Source organism: Sprattus sprattus, assembly GCF_963457725.1.
Source record: "Sprattus sprattus genome assembly, chromosome: 1".
Lineage (NCBI taxonomy): Eukaryota > Metazoa > Chordata > Actinopteri > Clupeiformes > Clupeidae > Sprattus > Sprattus sprattus.
The window spans coordinates 19,681,998-19,703,096 of record NC_137920.1 but is presented as its reverse complement, the minus strand read 5'-3'; the positions used below and the strand labels follow the sequence as shown (position 1 = coordinate 19,703,096).

Here is a 21,099-nt window from a genome sequence, read left to right as displayed (position 1 = left end):
AGTTGTAAGGGTGTAATTAATTTTTAACACAGATTCTCCAATGCTTGTGTGTACATGGTCAGTAAATGGATCGAGAGTGTATTTTCAAAGAAAAAGAATCAAAGTGATATTTCTTCAGTTGATAATTATAATTATCCTGCCCCATATTATTACTATACCAGTCAGTGTAGGTCAGAATTGTTGTGGACTTGCATACCACACTTTTGCACTTGTACAATCTCTGCCTAAGAGCCAGACAGAAAACATGTATTCAGTTTTCATGATGTGTTTTCATTCATTACTGTAAGAACATTTATAATGTTTAAATAGAACTGCTACAAAGTGTCCCATTTTTATTGTTGGTTGTAAAAGTCTGTTAATCTGTTTCAAATAAATACAAATATCTCAGACAAAGATGCTCCCCTAGGTGGCCAAGATATGTTAGTAATTTTATACCACAGGAGTGGAGGCCTCAGTCAGGCAACGGTAGAAAAATCAGAAACACTGATGCGCATCAGGGGAGAGAGACCATGGCTTCACATGAAGATTCACCAGTTTCTCTAACTAGACAGGGAACAAACATGACTTTTTAAGTATTTTATCAGTTGAAAGGGGAGTATACTGTAAATCACAGAGCTCTGATCACATGGGTCACCCTGCATCCAGACTCAGGAGTTAGAGCGACCCTGTGACCTCTAAGCAGGGTTGGGAGGGTTATTTTAAACATGTAATCCAATACTGTTAGAGTTCGGGCAGCGAATTAAATGTTGACGGCCTCTGGTGGCCAAAGGACAAAAGAACAAACTTATTTGTGTCCACATGTGTCGTTGTTGTGATTGTGTGCCCTCACGTGTTTCCTATTGTGTGTCCTCACCTGTTATGCATTTGGTGATTGCCACTTCCCTTAATTAGCCAGGACATAAATACCTGGCTAGTCTCTGTGACCATGATCAGCTTGTTTCTTGTACAGAATGCAAGTAATGCTCTCAAGCACTTTGTTAAAGCAGGCTCTAGCTAGCCTCCTGTTTCAGGGTTCTCAAGCACTTTGGTGCCCTAGTTTTAGCTAGTCTGCTGATACAGGTATGTGCATTGGTGCGGTTCTCAAGGCGCTTTCAGTTGTGTGGGGCCTTTTGAAGCCTGCCTATTGTAGCTACTGTTCAAAAGCCTGAAAGTAACACGTTTGTTTATTATTTAGTTTATGGCCTTTTTGCCCTGTTCCTGATCCTCTGTAATTTGGTCTTAAACCTAAATGGACGTATTCTCTGCGCTTTTGGAATATCACCTGTGTTTTTGGAATACCTTCCATGTGTTGAAATACCGCTATTTGGAAGTAACCCTGTTTAAACAATAAAGAAATCAAGTCGTAACAACATCCTTCAAATGGGTCCTCACTAGCACACTGGGCTAAGCGCTGGTTACCCAGATCCAGCAACTCGGGTTCAATCACAGAGAAAAGCCTGACAGATACAATTACTGATTGCCAGTTAAAAATGTTATTCAGTAACCTAATCCGAGTATCACAATATTAAAGTAATTTAACTTGATTACTTTCCATTACTTTTGGATTACCTCAATGCCAAATGTGCAAATGAAGACAACAGAAAAGTCATCAATAAGATGAAGTCAACAGCACAATGTAACCTTGAAAAAAAAAATAGGTAACCAAGATTTAAGAATTAAACCTGCCCTGTGATAAGTGTTTTTTTTTTAGGAAAAATCTGCTTTTCATTATGTCTATTCAGCCTCTAGACCTACAATAAAAATGCACAACATCTTTGTTTACAAAGCATAGGCATGTGTTAGATTAGTTTGCTGTCCATGAACTGTTAAGTTCATTTTGCTCCTTATTTGATTGTTAAAATGTCAATGTCTGTGTGATTCTAAACTTTTGAACAGTATTGTTTTTCATCAGGCTACCATGCCATGTTCTACTCACTGTCTCTATACCTCTCACTCTACGCAGACTTGCTCACTGTAAGCTAACAGAGGAATCTTGTAAGGCTGTAGCCTCTGCACTGCAGTCATTGGTGTCCCTGACAGAACTGGACCTCACAAACAGTGCAATTAAGGATTCTGGTTTTCAGCTTTTCTCTGCAGGACTAAGTAGACCTCACTCTAAACTACAGACATTAAGGTTGGTGTTTGACTTTCATTGTAGTATCTAGTATCACTCCTGATTGGAGCTTTTGATGGATGTGCTAGATTAGTTTGCTGCCCATGAACTGTTCACACTTCTGTCTCTACAAAACCATCTGCATTTTGGAGATAGTGACAGAACATTCCTGGCACCTATCAATGTCTCCTGGTACACTAAGTAGATGTAATGGTGTAATGAAGTTTTGACATATATTCTCAAATGCTTGTTTGTAGATGGTCAGTATATAGATTCAGAGTGTATTCTCAAAGAATAAGAACCAAAGTGATATTTTTTCAGGGGATAATTATAATTAGTTTGACCCACGGTATGGATTGACCAGTCAATCAGTGTAGGTCAGAGTTGTTGTGGATTTGGATACCACACTTTTGCACTTCTTTAAAAGCTGCCTATCAAGAGCCAGCCAGAAAACATGTTATCAGTTTTCATGATGTTTTTTCATTCTTTACTGTAAGAACATTTGTAGTGCTCAAGCAGAACTGATAGAAAAGTGTCCCATTTGTATTATTTGCATTAAAAGTCTATAAACCCGTTTGGAATGAATGAAAATTTCCCGGACACAGAGTTCCCCCAAGGGGGTCAAGATATGTTAGTAATTTTGTACCACAGGAGTGGAGACCTCAGTCAGGCCACGTTAGAAAATCCAAAACAATAAGGCGCATGAAGGGAGAGAGAGTATCACCAGATAAAGAATCACCAGTTCTGTAACTAGACAGGGAACAAACATGACTTTAAAAGTATTTTATCAGTTGAAAGGGTTGGAGTATGACATCACAGAGCTCGGATTAAATGGGCCACCCTGCATCCAGACAATTTACCGATTAAAGTCAAACACAATGGAAACATTCCAGGTGTACCAACAAAGTTTTTTTTCTTTAATTGAAGTGTATTGGATTAAAAACAGTGCTTTTAGTATTTAATCAACTACATTGTTTTCATCAGCAGACTCACTGTCATTATCTCTATTTACTTTCTCATGTGAATTTTATTTAAGAGTGTCTTATCTATATTTCCGACACGCACCTATTTAAAACATTTATTTTTCTCACTGTCTTTTAGACTTAAAGGCTGTAAACTCACACATGAGTCCTGTAAGGTTGTGGCCTCATTTCTGCAGTTCGCAAACCCCCTGCTAGAGCTTGACCTGGGCAACAATGACCTGCAAGATTCTGGAGTTCAGCTTCTTTCTAAAGGACTGTCTAGTCCTTACTGTAAACTGCAGACATTAAGGTTGGTCTTACACTATCATGATTACTGATAACATGAACAATATCAGCATAGTTCTGTATCACACATCACCACTTAAGCATTCAAATGGAAAAAAAACAGTGAGGCTGTATTGAGTTTATAGTGTGTGTTTTTTTCAGGTTAAGTATGTGAATGGCAGGATAACGGAAGTGTACTAATCTTAAAAATGTTTTCATTTGAATTGCTTAAACAATACATTTACTTCATTTAGTTTTGTACTTTTCCCAGTTGTAATGCAAACATTAAACATCATCATTTCAGCTACTGTGTTGCTGTGCTTGATTGTCAGCTCGATGGTCATCTGTAGGAGTCTATTTTCCAATAATAGAACATCAGGGATCTACAGTAAGATGACGCTGAAGAGATGCTGAAAGTCTAGTGTGAAAGTACTTATGTGAACATGGTTGAAAGTTTGCTCTTTCATAAGCCTTTCCCTGTGGCTCTGGAATGTTGAGAGTGTAGGGGTTGACTTGCTGACTTCCTCAGGTGTAATTACTGGGACTGTTGGCCAGTGGTAATGTTTTTCTTGTTCATATATTAAATAATGGAGCTCCAATACGGCACTGAGTATGTAATCTGACTGCCTTGCCAACAAGCCTGGCTTTTTTTGATAGGCCCAATCTACACTTTTGTCCGGTAGTAAGACAGAAGGGATGGGGTTATTGATATACTTAAGTATTGCCAGTGCTATCATGAATCAGAAGCTAATGTAAAATGATCCAGACTGTATTATGCAGGTTTACTTGGCTTGATATTCAAGATTACTATGTCTCGTCAAAACTCTCTCTCTATCTATCTCTCTCTCTCTCTCTCTCTCTCTCTCTCTCTCTCTCTCTCTCTCTCTCTCCCTCTCTACCTCCTTCTCTGTATGTGTCTGAAACTGTGTGTGTTCTCTTTCAGGCTCTCTGATTGTCATATCTCAGATGACGGTTATGTTTGTCTGGCTCTCGCTCTGATGGCAAACCCCTTCTGTGTGAAAGAGCTGGATGTGAGCAACAATAATCCTGGAGAATCAGCTAAGAACCTGCTATTTGCTACACTGAAGGATCCTCAGTTTAAAATTGAGGAACTTCGGTATGTTCTCTAAAGTTTTCTTCACTTTAAAATGACTAATTGAAGATAGATTTGCAGGCTGAAGATGTAGTGAAATTTCCTGAAAGAACAGAAGAAAATGTTTCCCCACAAAGAATCATACTATTAAACTTTTCTATATGATTAGCAGATACTGCAAAGAAAATTAAATATGCAGGGAGGGGACCTAGGAATAACTACACTTTTCTTATTTTTGTGCTCTGTGAAATTTAGGTGATCTATAGTGTTCTAACCATGATATTGTCTTTCGGACTCAGTTAAAGACTCAGTGATCAATCCTGTGAGATTGTGGCCTGTGCTCTGCAGTCACCAAACTGCCTGCTGCTGTCCTGAGTATGATCTGTTGAATGATCTGAGAGATTCTGGAGTTGTCTGTGTCATTCTGAACTTTCGAACCATGCTGTTTTTAGTCATGCTAGCATGTTCAACTCTCTGTCTCTTTACCTCTCACTCTATGCAGACTTGCTGACTGTAAGCTAACAGAGGAATCCTATAAGGCTGTAGCCTCTGCTCTGCAGTCATTGGTTTCCCTGAGAGAACTGGACCTAATAAACAATGACCTGAAGGATTCTGATATTCAGCTTCTATCTGCAGGAATGAGTAGTCCTCACTGTAAACTGCAGACATTAAGGTTGGTCTTTGACTTTATTTGTAGTGTGTAGTATCGCTCCTGATTGGAGATTTTGATGCATGTGCTATATTAGTGTGCTGTCCATGCACTGTTCACACTTCTGTCTGTACAAAACCATTTGCATTCAGGAGAAAGTGACAGAACACTCCTGACACCTATCAATGTCTCCTGGTACACTAAGTAGTTGTAAGGGTGTAATCAAGTTTTAACACAGATTCTCCAATGCTTGTGTGTAAATGGTCAGTAAATGGATCGAGAGTGTATTTTCAAAGAAAAAGAATCAAAGTGATATTTCTTCAGTTGATAATTATAATTATTTTGCCCCATATTATTGCTATACCAGTCAGTGTAGGTCAGAATTGTTGTGGACTTGCATACCACACTTTTGCACTTGTATAATCTCTGCCTATCAAGAGCCAGACAGAAAACATGTATTCAGTTTTAATGATGTGTTTTCATTCATTACTGTAAGAACATTTATAATGTTTAAATAGAACTGCTACAAAGTGTCCCATTTTTATTGTTGGTTGTAAAAGTCTGTTAATCTGTTTCAAATAAATACAAATATCTCAGACAAAGATGCTCCCCTAGGTGGCCAAGATATGTTAGTAATTTTATACCACAGGAGTGGAGGCCTCAGTCAGGCAACGGTAGAAAAATCAGAAACACTGATGCGCATCAGGGGAGAGAGACCATGGCTTCACATGAAGATTCACCAGTTTCTCTAACTAGACAGGGAACAAACATGACTTTTTAAGTATTTTATCAGTTGAAAGGGGAGTATACTGTAAATCACAGAGCTCTGATCACATGGGTCACCCTGCATCCAGACTCAGGAGTTAGAGCGACCCTGTGACCTCTAAGCAGGGTTGGGAGGGTTATTTTAAACATGTAATCCAATACTGTTAGAGTTCGGGCAGCGAATGAAACGTTGACGGCCTCTGGTGGCCAAAGGACAAAAGAACAAACTTATTTGTGTCCACATGTGTCGTTGTTGTGATTGTGTGCCCTCACGTGTTTCCTATTGTGTGTCCTCACCTGTTATGCATTTAGTGATTGCCACTTCCCTTAATTAGCCAGGACATAAATACCTGGCTAGTCTCTGTGACCCTGATCAGGTTGTTTCTTGTACAGAATGAAAGTAATACTCTCAAGCACTTTGTTAAAGCAGGCTCTAGCTAGTCTCCTGTTTCAGGGTTCTCAAGCACTTTGGTGCCCTAGTTTTAGCTAGTCTGCTGATACAGGTATGTGCATCGGTGCGGTTCTCAAGGCGCTTTCAGTTGTGTGGGGCCTTTTGAAGCCTGCCTATTGTAGCTACTGTTCAGAAGCCTGAAAGTAACACGTTTGTTTATTATTTCGTTTATGGCCTTGTTGCCCTGTTCCTGATCCTCTGTAATTTGGTCTTAAACCTATATGGACGTATTCTCTGCGCTTTTGGAATATCACCTGTGTTTTTGGAATACCTTCCATATGTTGAAATACCGCTATTTGGAAGTAACCCTGTTTAAACAATAAAGAAATCAAGTCTGAACAACATCCTTCAAATGGGTCCTCACTAGCACACTGGGTTAAGCGCTGGTTCCCCAGATCCAGCAACTCGGGTTCAATCACAGAGAAAAGCCTGACAGATACAATTACTGATTGCCAGTTAAAAATGTTATTCATTAACCTAATCCAAGTATTACAATATTAATTAGAATCTTAACTTGATTACTTTCCATTACTTTTGGATTACCTCAATGCCAAATGTGCAAATGAAGACAACAGAAAAGAGACATTAATAAGATGGCTTTTACTTAAGCATAATCCACAAGTCAACAGCACAATGTAACTGTTTCCGTTCATTAGCTCCTTATTTGATGATTAAAATGTCAATGTCTGTGTCATTCTAAACTTTTGAACAGTATTGTTTTTATGCTGCCATGCCATGTTCTACTCACTGTCTCTAAACCTCTCACTCTACGCAGACTTGCTGACTGTAAGCTAACAGAGGAATCCTGTAAGGCTGTAGCCTCTGCTTTGCAGTCATCAGTGTCCCTGTCGGAACTGGACCTCACGAACAATGACCTGATGGATTCTGGTATTCAGCTTCTCTCTGCAGGACTAAGTAGCCCTCACTGTAAACTACAGACATTAAGGTTGGTGTGTGACTTTCATTCTAAGATCTACTATCACTCCTGATTGGAGCTTTTGATGCATGTGCTAAATTAGTTTGCTGCCCATGATCTGCTCACACTTCTGTCTGTACAAAACCATCTTCATCTCCTACCACCTACCAATGTCTTCTGGTATTTTGTTTGTTTGCATATAGATGTAATGGTGTAATAAGGTTTGACATAGATTTCCAATGCTTGGGTGTAGATGGTCAGTACATTGATTCAGAGTGGTTCTCAAAGTGATATTTCTTCAGGGGATAATTATTATTACTTTGACCCATGGTATGTCCAGTCAATCAGTGTAGGTCAGAATTGCTTTGCACTTGGATACCACACTTTTGCACTTCTATAATCGCTGCCTATCAAGAGCCAGCCAGAAAACATTTAATCAATTTTCTTGATGTGTTTTCATTCTTTACTGTAAAAATGTTTAAAAATAACTGATACAAAGGGTCCCATTTGTGTTTGTATTAAAAGTCTATTAAACTGTTTGAAATTAATCAAAATTTCTCGGACACAGATGTTCCACAAGGAGGCCAAGATATGCTAGTAATTTTATAGCACAGGAATGGATACCTCAGTCAGGGAATGGTAGAAAAATCAAGAACAACAAGGCGCACCAAGGGAGAGAGAGCATGCCTTCACATAAAGGTTTAGATTCAGGAGTTAGAATGACCCTATGACCTCCGAGACATAACCAAAACACTTAAATCCTTATCACTGAGAAACACAGAGGCACACAGATAGAAATGGCACATTCAGGACCACACCGATATCTGCTTACACTACTTCTTATTCTAAAAATCAAAAGGCATCTGAGTAGAATAATAATAATCTCCTTACACTTTTCATTTAAACCTCTTGAAATTAATCATCTGCTGAGGCAGTTTATGTATGTTGTTATTGATTCATCTGCTCTTATAATACATTGTTTTTCATAAATAAATGTGTGGGATTTTGACTGACAAAATGGCTGAATTTATAAATACAGTGCATACCTTTAATGCATATCCCTTCTTTTATAATTGAAAAATGATCTCTTGTTTCAGACTGTCTGGTTGTCTCATCACACACAAGGGCTGTTCTTTCTTGGCCTCTGCCCTCAAATCAAACACCTCCTACCTGGAACAGCTGGATCTGAGGTACAATCACCCAGGAGACTCAGGTGTCAGAGAGCTCACAGACAGACTGAAGGATCCCAACTGTAAGCTCGAGACTTTGAGGTGAGTTCAGGGTGTTTACCTGGGTGTGTTTAACATTTTAAACAGTAGCTGAGGGCAACAAGGCTCAGGGGGTGTGGAGGGAGATTTTAATGTAGCGGATGAGAAAAGTCTTTTCACTAAGAGCACCAAGTCTGGACTGCTGGAGGTGCATTATCTTTCTATTCCTACATAGATGTTTATGTTGCTCCTCTTCCTAAACTCCAGGAAGTCATGGGTGCACATTTCCTGCTAGTATCACCAGTCAGCAGGCATTTTTATTCCGCTCATCTTCTCTCAGTAACAACATTCTGTAGCCAGGACTGATGGCAATCTGTTCTGCTGTCAGACATCAGTCTCATCCGAAGCTTCCAAGCAGTGCTGTGGGTGGATCCAGTTGCTCTGGTGCCCATAGCAACAGTGTTGTTACACTCCTTCTGTCGTCACAGCGACCTCAATGTTATGCAGTTTCAGATCCCTCTGGGACACATAACACCAGACACGAGTGAAGTTTACCAGTTTTATTTTAGAGGCGCGGCAGCCACACAAATTTAGTTACACACAGTCACTGGGCAAAATACAGTAAGTGGTTAGACCAGGCCTGTTGCCACATACCCCACCCCAGTCAACCACAGTATGAAGAGGCTTAGCACAGTAGCCACAGACAGGCACCACAAAGAGGGAGGAGAACAATACTATTAGCAGAAAGGCCAATTGGAAATAATGAATACAAGATATTGTAAAAGAAACACAAAAGTAAAGACCCCATAGGACTCAGTTACTGCAAACCTCAGATACGCACAACACTGGCATTATAATACAGGCGTTAACAAAACACATAATAAAATATCAGTGCACAAATAGGCTCACACACAGCTAGCTACAACACCATTAAGGGAGGCTAAATTACTCCACACAGGCGCTCGTCTCATTAGGCCTAGGATTTTTTTTTTTGTGTTTTCTGTTTCCCAACCGACCCTAAAAAAAACTGCCAACCCTACACTTTTTTGGGGGGTGGGCCGCTGGCAAGGGACATAAATTACACCAGGACCTAATTAATCGGGCATTCTAAATCTGCGCTGTCGCTTTAAATAGTGCAGAAAGACGATGGAGAATGGTTTAATTTTAATACGTGTGCAGTGGAAAGTATTGCGTGAGTGTTTGGTGAACTGTGAGTTTGAGTGATGCCTAATCGCGGCTGCAACAGCATGGCGCCGTCCTGTGAGGCTGTGAGAAGGATCACTTGTGGAATACAACATGGAAGAACATTTAAATCGTTGAGCTAACCTGCAGCATTACCAGCGCCCAACCAAAGCAGAGCACTTCTGCAAAGACTCCTTTATTCACGCACACGCCCCAAACACAAGACTGTTCTAACTGAGAAGGGTGATTTCTTCCGTAGGGAATTCAGACATTATATCTAGCTGTCAAAAGGCTAATTTGTATAGTTGTGCGTGTGAAGATGACGACTATGAAATATTGTATGTATGAAACATGTTTAAGAGTGAAGGAATTTGTCTGTTTAGATAATTGATTTAAAGTATTGGTTAGCTCCTGGGAGTAGGAGTTGGGGTGAATATAACCTGCATTTAGATAATGGCAGGCAGTCTAGCTTTGGCCTTTTTTTGATGTGTCAATGTTCAATAACATCAGAAACGTGTGTATTTGGTGTACATTGCTACAGATAAGAAAATGTTTTATTTCGGTGTCAAGCATTTGTTTAAAGTTCACTGTGAACACAATACTGCCCCGAGCTGCTACCTTGACGTGGTGGGGCGGCTTGCTTGCTTCAAGGACCCTGTGAGCTATATCGGTGGGGGCTCAAAGCCCCTGGCAGGTTCAACCAAGCCGGACAGGTTACGGGCGAGGGGTCTGACAAAAAGCAGCACTGGTCCTCCAGGTTGGGGGTTGGGCATGGGGCTAACAACCCCATCCCGGAAAACAACAACTGTTACAGAAACTGGGGTCCAAAAGAAGCTCTAGCCAAAACACTGGCACTATGACGGCAGCAGATGAAAGCCCAGCTCGGGAAATCGCCTGCCCAAAGATGAGTCTCTTAAGACCCCGAACCATGTTTGAAACATCAAAGACAGCGCAAGTCATCAGAGAAATGCAGAAATACAAGCTGTACATCCTTGGCGTGAGTGAGTGCAGACGGACTGGTTCAGGACGCAGGGTGACAAAAGAAGGCCCAACTATCCTTTTCTCTGGAAAAGATGATGCACACTCCAGCGGTGTAGCAGTTATCGCAAGTAAGAAGGCATTCAAATCTCTTATGGAGTGGGAACCCATCAGTGATAGACTGCTCAGAGCAAGGTTTGACTCTTGATACTGCAAAATAACCATCTTGCAGTGTTACGTCCCTACAAATGAGGCAGAGGAGGAGGCTAAGGACAACTGGTACGAACAACTACAATGTGCAGTCTCCAAGGTCCCACAGCATGACATGTTACTGATAATGGGAGATTTAAATGCCAAAGCTGGAAAGGACAACATTGGGAGAGAAGGTGCTATGGGGTGGCATGGTTGCGGAATCATCAATGACAATGGAGAGAGACTTGTTGACTTCTGCACTCACAACAGATGCAAAATAGGTGGAACCATCTTCCCCCACAGGGACATCCACAAACTAAGCTGGAGATCCCCAGATGGGCCTAGGTCAACCAGATTGACCATATCATCATCAACAAGAAATGGCAACGATCTCTTCTGGATGTCAAAGTCCACCGGGGGGCGGATGTTGGCAGCGACCACCACCTGGTCATAGCTAAGATCAGGCTAAAACTTAGAGCAACACCTACCGTCAGACAGCGGCGCAAAGTGTTTGACATCAACAAGCTTCTTGTCCCAAAAGTCCAGAAAGATTTTACCATCGAGCTTAGAAACCGCTTCAGTGCACTGGAAGATGGAGATGGGGAAGTAAATGGATACAAGAGCAATGTTGAGAAAAAATGGGGGAACATCACAAAAGTGTACAAAGAAACAGCAGAGAGTGTCATTGGCTTTAGACAGAAAGGAGACAAACAATGGATAACATCTCAGACATGGACAAAAATTGATGAGAGGAGGAAAGCCAAAGACAAACTGATGAGTACAAAGTTGCCCAGGCTCACTGAACGCGCAAAGAAAGAGTACAGGGTGAAAGACTTGGAGGTCAAGAGGAGTGCCCGAAGGGACAAGAGAGCCTTTGTGGAGAACCTGGGAAGTGAAGCAGAGATGGCTGCAGCTAAATGAAAACTCAGCAAGGTGATCACTAAACAGCTAAGTGGCCAGAAAAACAACTACACTAAACTAGTCAAGGACAAACAAGGTAAACTGATAACAACTGAAAGGGAACAAGCTGAAGATGGGCCCAACACTACAAAGAAGTGCTCAATGGATCAGAGCCAGAAGAGCCTGCAGACCCAGCACCTTCGGATGACATTGAACTTAACATCGACCCTCCCTCCCAAGCTGAAGTACAAACGGCAATCAAGGATACGAAGAGGGGGAAAGCCCCTGGAATCGACATGCTACATGCAGAATTGTTGATGGCAGATATCACCACAGCCTCCAGGGTGCTGACTGACCTCTTTGCCAAGATATGGGAACACAATGCCATACCAAAGGACTGGAGCAAGGGCCTCATATGCAAGCTTACAAGGAAAGGGGACCTGAAAAACTGTGACAATTGGCGAGGCATAACACTTTTGTCCATACCTAGTATAATCTTCTGTAGAATTCTTCTCAACAGACTTACTAGTGCCATAGATGTCAAGCTAAGAGAGGAACAGGCAGGATTTCGCAAAGTTCGAGGCTGTATCGATCAGATCTTTACCTTGCGTAACATCATCGAACAGTGTATTGAATGGAATGCCCCCTTGTATGTCAACTTCATTGATTTCAAGAAGGTATTTGACAGTGTTCACCGCGAGAGCCTATGGAAGATCCTAAGGGCATATGGAATACCTCCCAAAATGGTCAACATCATTGGGAAATTCTATGAACACTTTGAATGCAGTGTTATCCTAGATAACAGCCTGACAGAGTCATTTCCTGTTAAATCTGGAGTAAGACAAGGCTGCATCCTCTCCCCTATCCTGTTCCTCATTACCATCGACTGGGTGATGCGTCAAACAACATCATACCGTCCCCGTGGAATCCAATGGACCCTGTTCTCCTTTATGGAAGACCTTGACTTTGCAGACGACCTGGCAGTCATGTCATCCACACATATCCACCTCCAGGAGAAGACTGACTGGCTAAGCAATTATGCAAAGCAATCTGGTCTGTACATCAACCAGAAAAAGACCCAGGTGATGTGCATCAATACTCCAACAGCACCTCCAATCACCATCGATGGAGAGACGTTGGAATGTGTTGAAGATTTTACTTACCTTGAAAGCATTATAAGCAGTGAAAGTGGATCGCAAAAAGACATCAAAACGCGTCTCAACAAAGCAAGAGATGCCGACAGCCAACTTCGAAACATCTGGAAGTCCAAACAATATAGCCTTAAAACTAAGATCAGGCTCTACAACAGCAATGTCAAGGCTGTCCTGCTGTATGGCTCTGAGTACTGGAGGGAAACAGACTGTTTTGTGGGCAAAATATATGGTGACACAAAGCCTGTAAATAATTTATTACACAGAAGATATATGAAATTAAGAAAAATAATTTTAACAGTATCTGGTCCAAAACAAACTGTCAAAATCCTCACGCTTTGGCCTTGTCTAGCATTTGAGTCTCACAAACTGGAAGAGTGTGTTTGCAAAAGGTGGAACCCCCTTTGAAACATCAGCAAGCAGAGGTGTTGTCAATTAGGTGTCATCAGCCCGTAGGACATCCTGGAAAATTCACACACACACACACACACACACACACACACACACACACACACACATACACACATAAACATGGAAATGCAGACACAACAGCAAACAAGCACAAAGCAAACTCAAACACACATGAGAGCATGGGATCGGTGGGATCCTTAACTATGCCTCAGGCCTGCCTGCAGACTAATAAGGGAGGTCCATGGTTGGGAGTGGAGGACATCCTGGAAAATACACGCACACACACATAAACAAGCAAATGCAGACACAACAGCAAACAAGCACAAAGCAAACAGAAACACTCACAGGTACATGACAACACGGGATAGGTGGGATCCTTTACTATGCCTCAGGCCTGCCTGCAGACTCGCTGGTAGTAAATGCTTATAAAAGACCCTTACCGCTTCACCAAATCACTTTTGGGAGAGGCGAGGTCTGGGACTCTAACAAGTTCCAAGGAGAAGGTGGAAGAGTTTGTTGAAGAGTCATTTAGTGACCATCAAGAAATGACGCCCTAGCAGAAGATCACGGGCTTGGACCCATTGAGCCACCAACAACATCCCTGAGCATAGATGTTCCATCATGGAGAGAGGTTCAAGAGGTCGTCAAGCATGCTAGATCATCTACGGCTCCAGGTCCCAATTGTATACCTTACAAAGTATACAAGAGATGCCCCAAGCTCATACGAAGGCTGTGGAAGCTTATGCGGGTAATCTGGTCCAAAGAAACCGTCCCAACGATCTGGAGAAGAGCAGGAGGATGCTTTGTGCCGAAGTAACAGGGATCCACACAGAATAACCAGTTTCGAACCATGTCCCTGCTCAGTGTGAGGAAGAATCTCTTTTCCGTGCTTGCCAGAAAAATTAGCGCGTCTATGACCCAGAATGGATATATTGACACCTCTATCCAGAAGGGCGAGATCGAAGGGTTCTCCGGGTGCTTGGAGCACACAGGGGTTCTCAGCCAACTTATCCATGAAGCAAAGGAAGGGAACCTAACAGCCTGGCTTGATTTTGCCAATGCATAAGGGTCTATCCCCCATAACTTGATTCAAGTGGCTATGGACCATTTCCACATCCCACATCACATCCAGGTCATAATCACCGGCTACTTTGGAAACATTAAGCTACAATTCCAGTCAGCCATGTTTACAACAAAGTGGCAGCCAGTGGAGAAGGGAATAGTAACCGGGTGTACCATATCTCCCATCTTGTTCGTCATGGGAATGAGCCTGATCATCACCGCAGCAGGTACAAAGTCAAGAGGACTGAAGAATGCTGCAGGAAGTCAACAGCCAGTGATCAGGGCATTCATGGATGACCTTACCGTCATAACACCAACCCATGTGCAAGCAAGATGGGTCCTGGCGGAACTAGATCGTATGGCTACTTGGGCGAAGATGTTCAAGCCCAAGAAATCAAGATGTCTGGTGTTCCAAAAGGGCAAAACAACTGAGAGGTTCAAGCTGCTTGTTCAAGGGGAAGTGATCCCGCACATCCAGGGGAACCCTATTAAATGCCTTGGGAAGTGGTATGATGATTCCCTGTCAGACAAAAACAGCATCTCCAACACCTTAAAACAAGTTGAAGAATGGTTAAACAAAATCGACAAGTCTGGCCTACCTGGGAAATATAAGTGCTGGATCTACCAACATGGCCTACTCAAAAGACTTATGTGGCTTCTCACCATCTACGAAGTGCCAATAACAGTTGAAGGGATGGAGAGGAAGTTCAACAAGCACCTTCGAAAATGGTTGGGAATACCTCCGAGCTTTACATCAGTGGGGCTCTACATAAGGTCGGGTCAGCTCCAGCTCCCCCTGTCCTCAGTTGTGAAGTAATTTAAAGTTGCCAAGTGTAGACTTTCCCTCACATATAGGGACTCGGAAGATCAACTCACTAGGGAACCAGGAATAAGAACAAGATCCGGCAGGAAGTGGGCCTCCAGCACTGCAGTTAACCCGGCAGAATCTTCTCTGAGGACCAAGGACACCATCGGGAACCTTTGCACTGGAATGCAGGGTTTAGGAACATACCATTTTCAGCAGCGGTCAAAGTCCACTCCCAGGGAAAAGAGGACCATGACTCAGGATGAATTCCGAAACCTTGAGGAAGAAGGAAGAAGAAGTCCATCGAGCTCGCAACTCAAGGTGCCTGGACGAGGTGGAACTTTCCCAAAAGAACCATAACGTGGAGTGAGATGTGGCGGTTGGAGCCGTTCCGTATCTCCTTTATGCTCCGAGCGACCCCAGTCAACTTGCACAGGTGGGGAATGAGGGGGGACCCACTGTGCAGGTTGTGTGGCGGTAAAGGAACCATGGTGCACATCCTATCAGGGTGCAAAACAGCATTGACCCAGGGGAGGTATAGGTGGCGCCATGACAAGGTGTTGGCACAGCTCGCAGACACCCTGGAGCAAGAGAGGAGAAAGAAACGTCCAGCCAAAACGAAACCACTATTGAGTACTATCTCCTTTGTAAAAGAGGGTCAGAGACCAGCCGTCTAAAGCCAAGCCAAGCAGAATCTCGTTCAGTCAGCCCAGGGATGGGATTTGGAGGTCGATCTGGGGAGGAAACTCTACTTCCCAGAGGCGGTACTGTCTGTCATGGCTGATGACAGTGGAAGTGGATTGTCAGGATTCCCAACTCAATCAGCTTGGAATCTGATGACAAGGGTTGGACTAAGAGGCCAAGTGAGAAAAACAGCTGTTTGTCGGTTGGGAGAAGCGGCAGAGAGAGCCTCCTGTTGGCCCTGGCATAAGAGAGAGGACACTAGCTGAAAGCCTGGAGGAGGGGAGCAATGACTTGGCCAATCACTGCTGACACGCCAACTGGAGAGTGTGGTGGTTAAGGGTCGAAACACTCTGAGAAGGTTGGGGACCACCTGACGACCCCTTCTCCAGGCCAAGGCCTCATCCATTAGAAATGGATTGGTAATAGCATCTTTGATGTATTACAAAACTGAAGTGGGTTCAGTGTGTCTGTGTACAGCTATATGTCCGCTGTCCTGAAAAAATATCCCAGGTGTATCCAGACTATGAAATATACTACTTTTTTATATTGCATACTTATTTTTCCCCCATATAGTTTTGATTAAAATGATACACTGATAACAAATCAGTTCACATGCTAAACTCACAGTTTTGGACCTCAACTGTATTTTCTTCTTCCCTTCTTTGTTTAGGTATGACCATGGAGGAGAGTGCAGGATTAAACCAGGACCGAGAAAATGTGAGTGATTTGATGAATTTTTCCCTGAAAAAAATATATGCATGATTGTATATGAATACATGTGAACATTGTGAATGAAAAAGAGAAAAAAAGGTTGTGTATGTTTATAGGTTTAGAAGTGCATGCATGTGTCATCAGTGTCCCTTCAGTTTTCATTTGGTCATTTTATGATGCCATTTGACTTGATAATTCTAAAGAATTATTATTCATGAATGTGATCAAGTCAACTCCCAGCTCATACAGCTGGTGCTGAGTAACTGCAGTGTCTGGCCCTAAAAACTGATGGCAGTTTACTGCCATACAATTATGACAATGAAAGCTGAACAGAATTTATATCTGACATTTAGTTTGTTTATGTGAGTGTGTCCCATGATTACACATGCACTGTCTCAATCAAACACACTAATAAAATCCATACACAAGGAGGTACAAACACACACACACACACACACACACACACACACTCTCTCGCTTACACAGACGTACACACAATGATTACACATATACATACACATGCACTTTGTCAATCAAGCACACAAATATAATACGTACACAAGGAGGTACACACACACACACACACACATACACACACACACACACACACACACACACACACACACACACACACACATTCTCTTACATAGACTTAAACACATAAACACACAGCATGACAGAGAGTGTCAAGAACAAATATCACACACAAGAATGCCCATTCAAACACACACACACACACATCCATTCACTTATGTGCTGTTTATACGAAGTCTAGTTTGTTTGCGTCCAATCTGTTCATAATACAGATAGCCCTATCATAAAGACGAACACTCTCTATCCGCACAGGGTATCCGCAACGATCGAAGTCTGGGGTAGTGAGTAGATTTGAATCGGTACGGGGGCTGGTGTTCGTCTGCACGGTTTCACGCAACCTGATGACGTCATTGCCCCACGTGATCTTTTCGCGATCTCCAACCACTATATATATAACTTCTTCTCCCTCAAAATCTCACTCGTGGTGGGCCTCGAATTCACTAACATTAACCCAGTCTTCTGATTTTTGATTACCCTCCTATCTTGATCTAATTCTTCTTATTCAGACGTAACATAACTTTCATGACCACAAATATAAATTGGCCAGCGATTTAATTTGCTTTTTTATTCATAAATGTATGTAAAATGCTCGGAGCTATGCCTCATGGGAAATGGGATGACAGACATGTCATGTTACTGTTCCAAACTCTTTATTATCAATAGAAAAAATAATTCATTTTCGCATATCCTTTAGTCTGACCACTGATTTTATTAACCATCATAATGTAATGTTGTTAATTGGAGCTTGAATGTCTTGTGTAATGTGTTGATCCTCGTGCTGTTAAGTCCCTTCTTCTAGGTTTTTCACGTTTTTTCAGTTGTGTAAATAAAGCGCTAAAGCGCCACCCACAGGCGTGAGGTATGTACTACAGCCCGTCCAACACAATCTGGTGGCTCCGTTTTTACGCAAATCTCTCGTTACCAGGCTCTGTCTTTACGAAATTAAAAGATTCGATAGGTGTGAAAAACCACATTCAGTGAATCTAGGCTCCGTGTGCACATAGCCTTACACAGACATTCACAAACACCCTCACACTCAAGATAGAGGGAGAGAGAGAAAGTGACAGAAACGCACTTACACAATAGATCATACATTTACTTCCTGACACACACACACACACACACACCCTCACTCACTCACTCTCCTACATGCATGCACACACAAACACACACACAGGATCATAAATACTTCCAGACACACTATGGCGTCAGTTTAGTGTAGCAATAAACGTCTATTCAAGCAACTTTCAGATTTTAGCAAGCATGAATTTCGTCTGCGCACTTAATTTTAGCAGCTGCGAGAAAGGAAATGTAACCACTGCGAGCACAGAGACTGACATACTTGGTCTGCTGATCCAATTTATTATACGCTCCCGCGAAATTCCTTCCCATTATTAAAGCACATATCAGCCCGCTGTTCCGAAATTGTGAGCACAGCAACGTGAACCACTATAGCCCACATGCACATCCCAATGAGTTGAACACACAATAATACATTTATAAATGCATTAATTTCACAAGCATGAACTTTAATTCAGAATATTATTATACAGACATGGCATTTGCAGTGCGATGATGAAAAAACTTGTATGATAACGCATGCCATGCCTTGTCAGTGCTTGTAATGTCCTTCGACAATCTGCAGGTGATATCCTTCGCACGAATGGTTCCCCATATTCAAAACCAGAGTAGGCTAAATTAACAAATATTGCCTAGGAAAAGTGATATGCCAAGTGAGCCAAGTGAGCCAAGTGAGCCAAGTGAGCCAAGTGAGCGTCGCCGTTGCTGTATGTGTTTTGTTCAACTTAAACTAGTTTGAGTGACGTGACTATAAGAGAGAGTCTGCAAAGCCTCAACGATCAGGACCAATCGTCCTCCATTAGCTCCCGCCCACACAGTGCCAAAAGTCCAAAAGACCCGCGTGAGCAAAATCAAAAAATCAGCCTCCACGCGAGCAGGTAAAGTCTTTACGCGAGCATATGAGAAATTCGAGAGAGAGCATGTCGGTCTCTGTGCTCGCAGTGGTTGAATTTAATATCGCAGATGCTAAAATTTAGTGCGCAGACGAAATTCACACTCGCGAAAACCTGAAAGTTGCTTGAATAGATGTTTATCGAGCGTGCGACTTTTGGCACTAATCTGACGCCATAACACACAAACACACATAACACTCCTTTCTGACACACACACATACACACACACACACACAGACACAGACACACACACACACACACACACATACACACATACACACACACACATACACACACACACATACAAACAAATATCCCAGATACACAAGAATGCACATGCACACACAGATGCACACACACACAAATATCACAAATTCACAAGAATGCACATACATATACATACACACACACACACACACTCACATACAAGATCATTTATACTTCCTGACAAACACACACACATTCTCTTACACACACATAAACAACCACAGAGAGAGAGAGAGAGAGAGAGAGAAAGAGAAAGAGACAGACACACAAAATATCCCAAAAACACAAGAATGCACATACACACACACTCACTCACTCACGCACTCTGACACACTAATCATGCACTCACACACACACACACACACACAAATAAACACATAATTCTCCTCCCAGAATGTTGAACACAGAAAAATCCACTGTTCTGTTCTGTGTGTGATGATGTGTTTATATGTGCTTGAGCATCATGCAGCACGTTTGGTTGTGTGCATGTTTGGTTGAAGTGCGTGTTTCTGAACGTGTGTGTGTGTGTGTGTGTGTGTGTGATTCTGTGTGTCTGTGTGTCTGTCTGTGTGTCTGTGTGTCTGTGTGTCTGTCTGTGTGTGTGTGTGTGTGTGTGTGTGTGTGTGTGGTGTACAGTCCCTTTCCTACCCATATTCTGATGAGGATGTTCTCTCACTTGTCTGCAGATGCCTGTGAGCTCACACTGGACCCAAACACAGCACACAGAGAACTCTCTCTCTCTGAGGGGGACAGAAAGGTGACACCTGTGACTGAGGATCAGCCGTATCCTGACCACCCAGAGAGATTTGACTACATGGCTCAGGTGCTGTGTAGAGAGGGTCTGTCTGGACGCTGCTACTGGGAGGCTGAGTGGAGTGGTGGTGGGGCTGATATAGTAATGGCATATAAAAGCATGAAGAGGAAAGTGAGGAGTGATGACAGTGTTTTTGGACATAATGACAAGTCCTGGAGTCTGGAATACTCTGGTAACAGTTACTCTGCCAGGCACAATAATAAGAGGACTAACATATCTGCCCCCTCCTCCCGCTCCAGCAGAGTAGGAGTGTACCTGGACTGGCCAGCAGGCACTCTGTCCTTCTACAGCGTCTCCTCTAACACACTCACCCACCTGCACACGTTCCACTCCACATTCATTGAACCCCTCTATCCTGGGTTTTGGGTTTGGGATGATAACTCCTCAGTGTCCCTGTGCCAGATCACATGACCTCCTGATCCTGCAAGATCGCCACAGTCTGCAGAAGAGTCACATACTCCTGTTCAAATCCCACTGTGTGATGCTGTGATCAGATTATACATACAGTACGTGTCTGTGTGTGTTTGTCTCTGTGTGTGTGTGTGTGTCTCTGTGTCTCTGTGTCTGTGTCTGTGTCTGTGTCTGTGTCTGTGTCTGTGTCTGTGTCTGTGTCTGTGTCTGTGTCTGTGTCTGTGTCTGTGTCTGTGTCTGTGTCTGTGTCTGTGTCTGTGTCTGTACAGAACCAATACTCTTGCGGCTAGGCATAAAAACTGGCTGTTCATGGAGCGCTGTGAACTTTATTCTGTCAATCAACCAATTGGCAGACTGGATGAGCCAGTGTGCCCCACCTGAAACCATCATCCCCAAACCCTGTGCAGGCATACACTGACCATGTGCAAATGCCGTCACACCATGACGACATCATAACAGATGCGCTAAACAGGACATGCCTTCCTTGAGTGGTCTGCTCTACAGATGAAAGAGTCCGGATGTGTCACTATATAACACAGAGCA

General features: G+C 42.7%; 1 protein-coding gene across 1 annotated transcript in view; it reads left to right on the top strand.

The window, feature by feature from the left end:
* The window catches only part of LOC308374290 (NACHT, LRR and PYD domains-containing protein 3-like), a gene marked incomplete at both ends in the record, with an annotated part of 50,501 nt that extends 29,945 nt beyond the window's left edge, over positions 1-20,556 (top strand). The window contains 7 exons of the mRNA XM_080850028.1: positions 1,943-2,037; positions 3,271-3,364; positions 4,935-5,105; positions 7,073-7,243; positions 8,311-8,484; positions 16,457-16,503; positions 20,018-20,556. Coding sequence (XP_080706154.1) covers positions 1,943-2,037; positions 3,271-3,364; positions 4,935-5,105; positions 7,073-7,243; positions 8,311-8,484; positions 16,457-16,503; positions 20,018-20,556 — 1,291 coding nt within the window. The remainder of the gene's footprint in view (positions 1-1,942; positions 2,038-3,270; positions 3,365-4,934; positions 5,106-7,072; positions 7,244-8,310; positions 8,485-16,456; positions 16,504-20,017) is intronic.
* Positions 20,557-21,099: the final 543 nt, after the last annotated feature.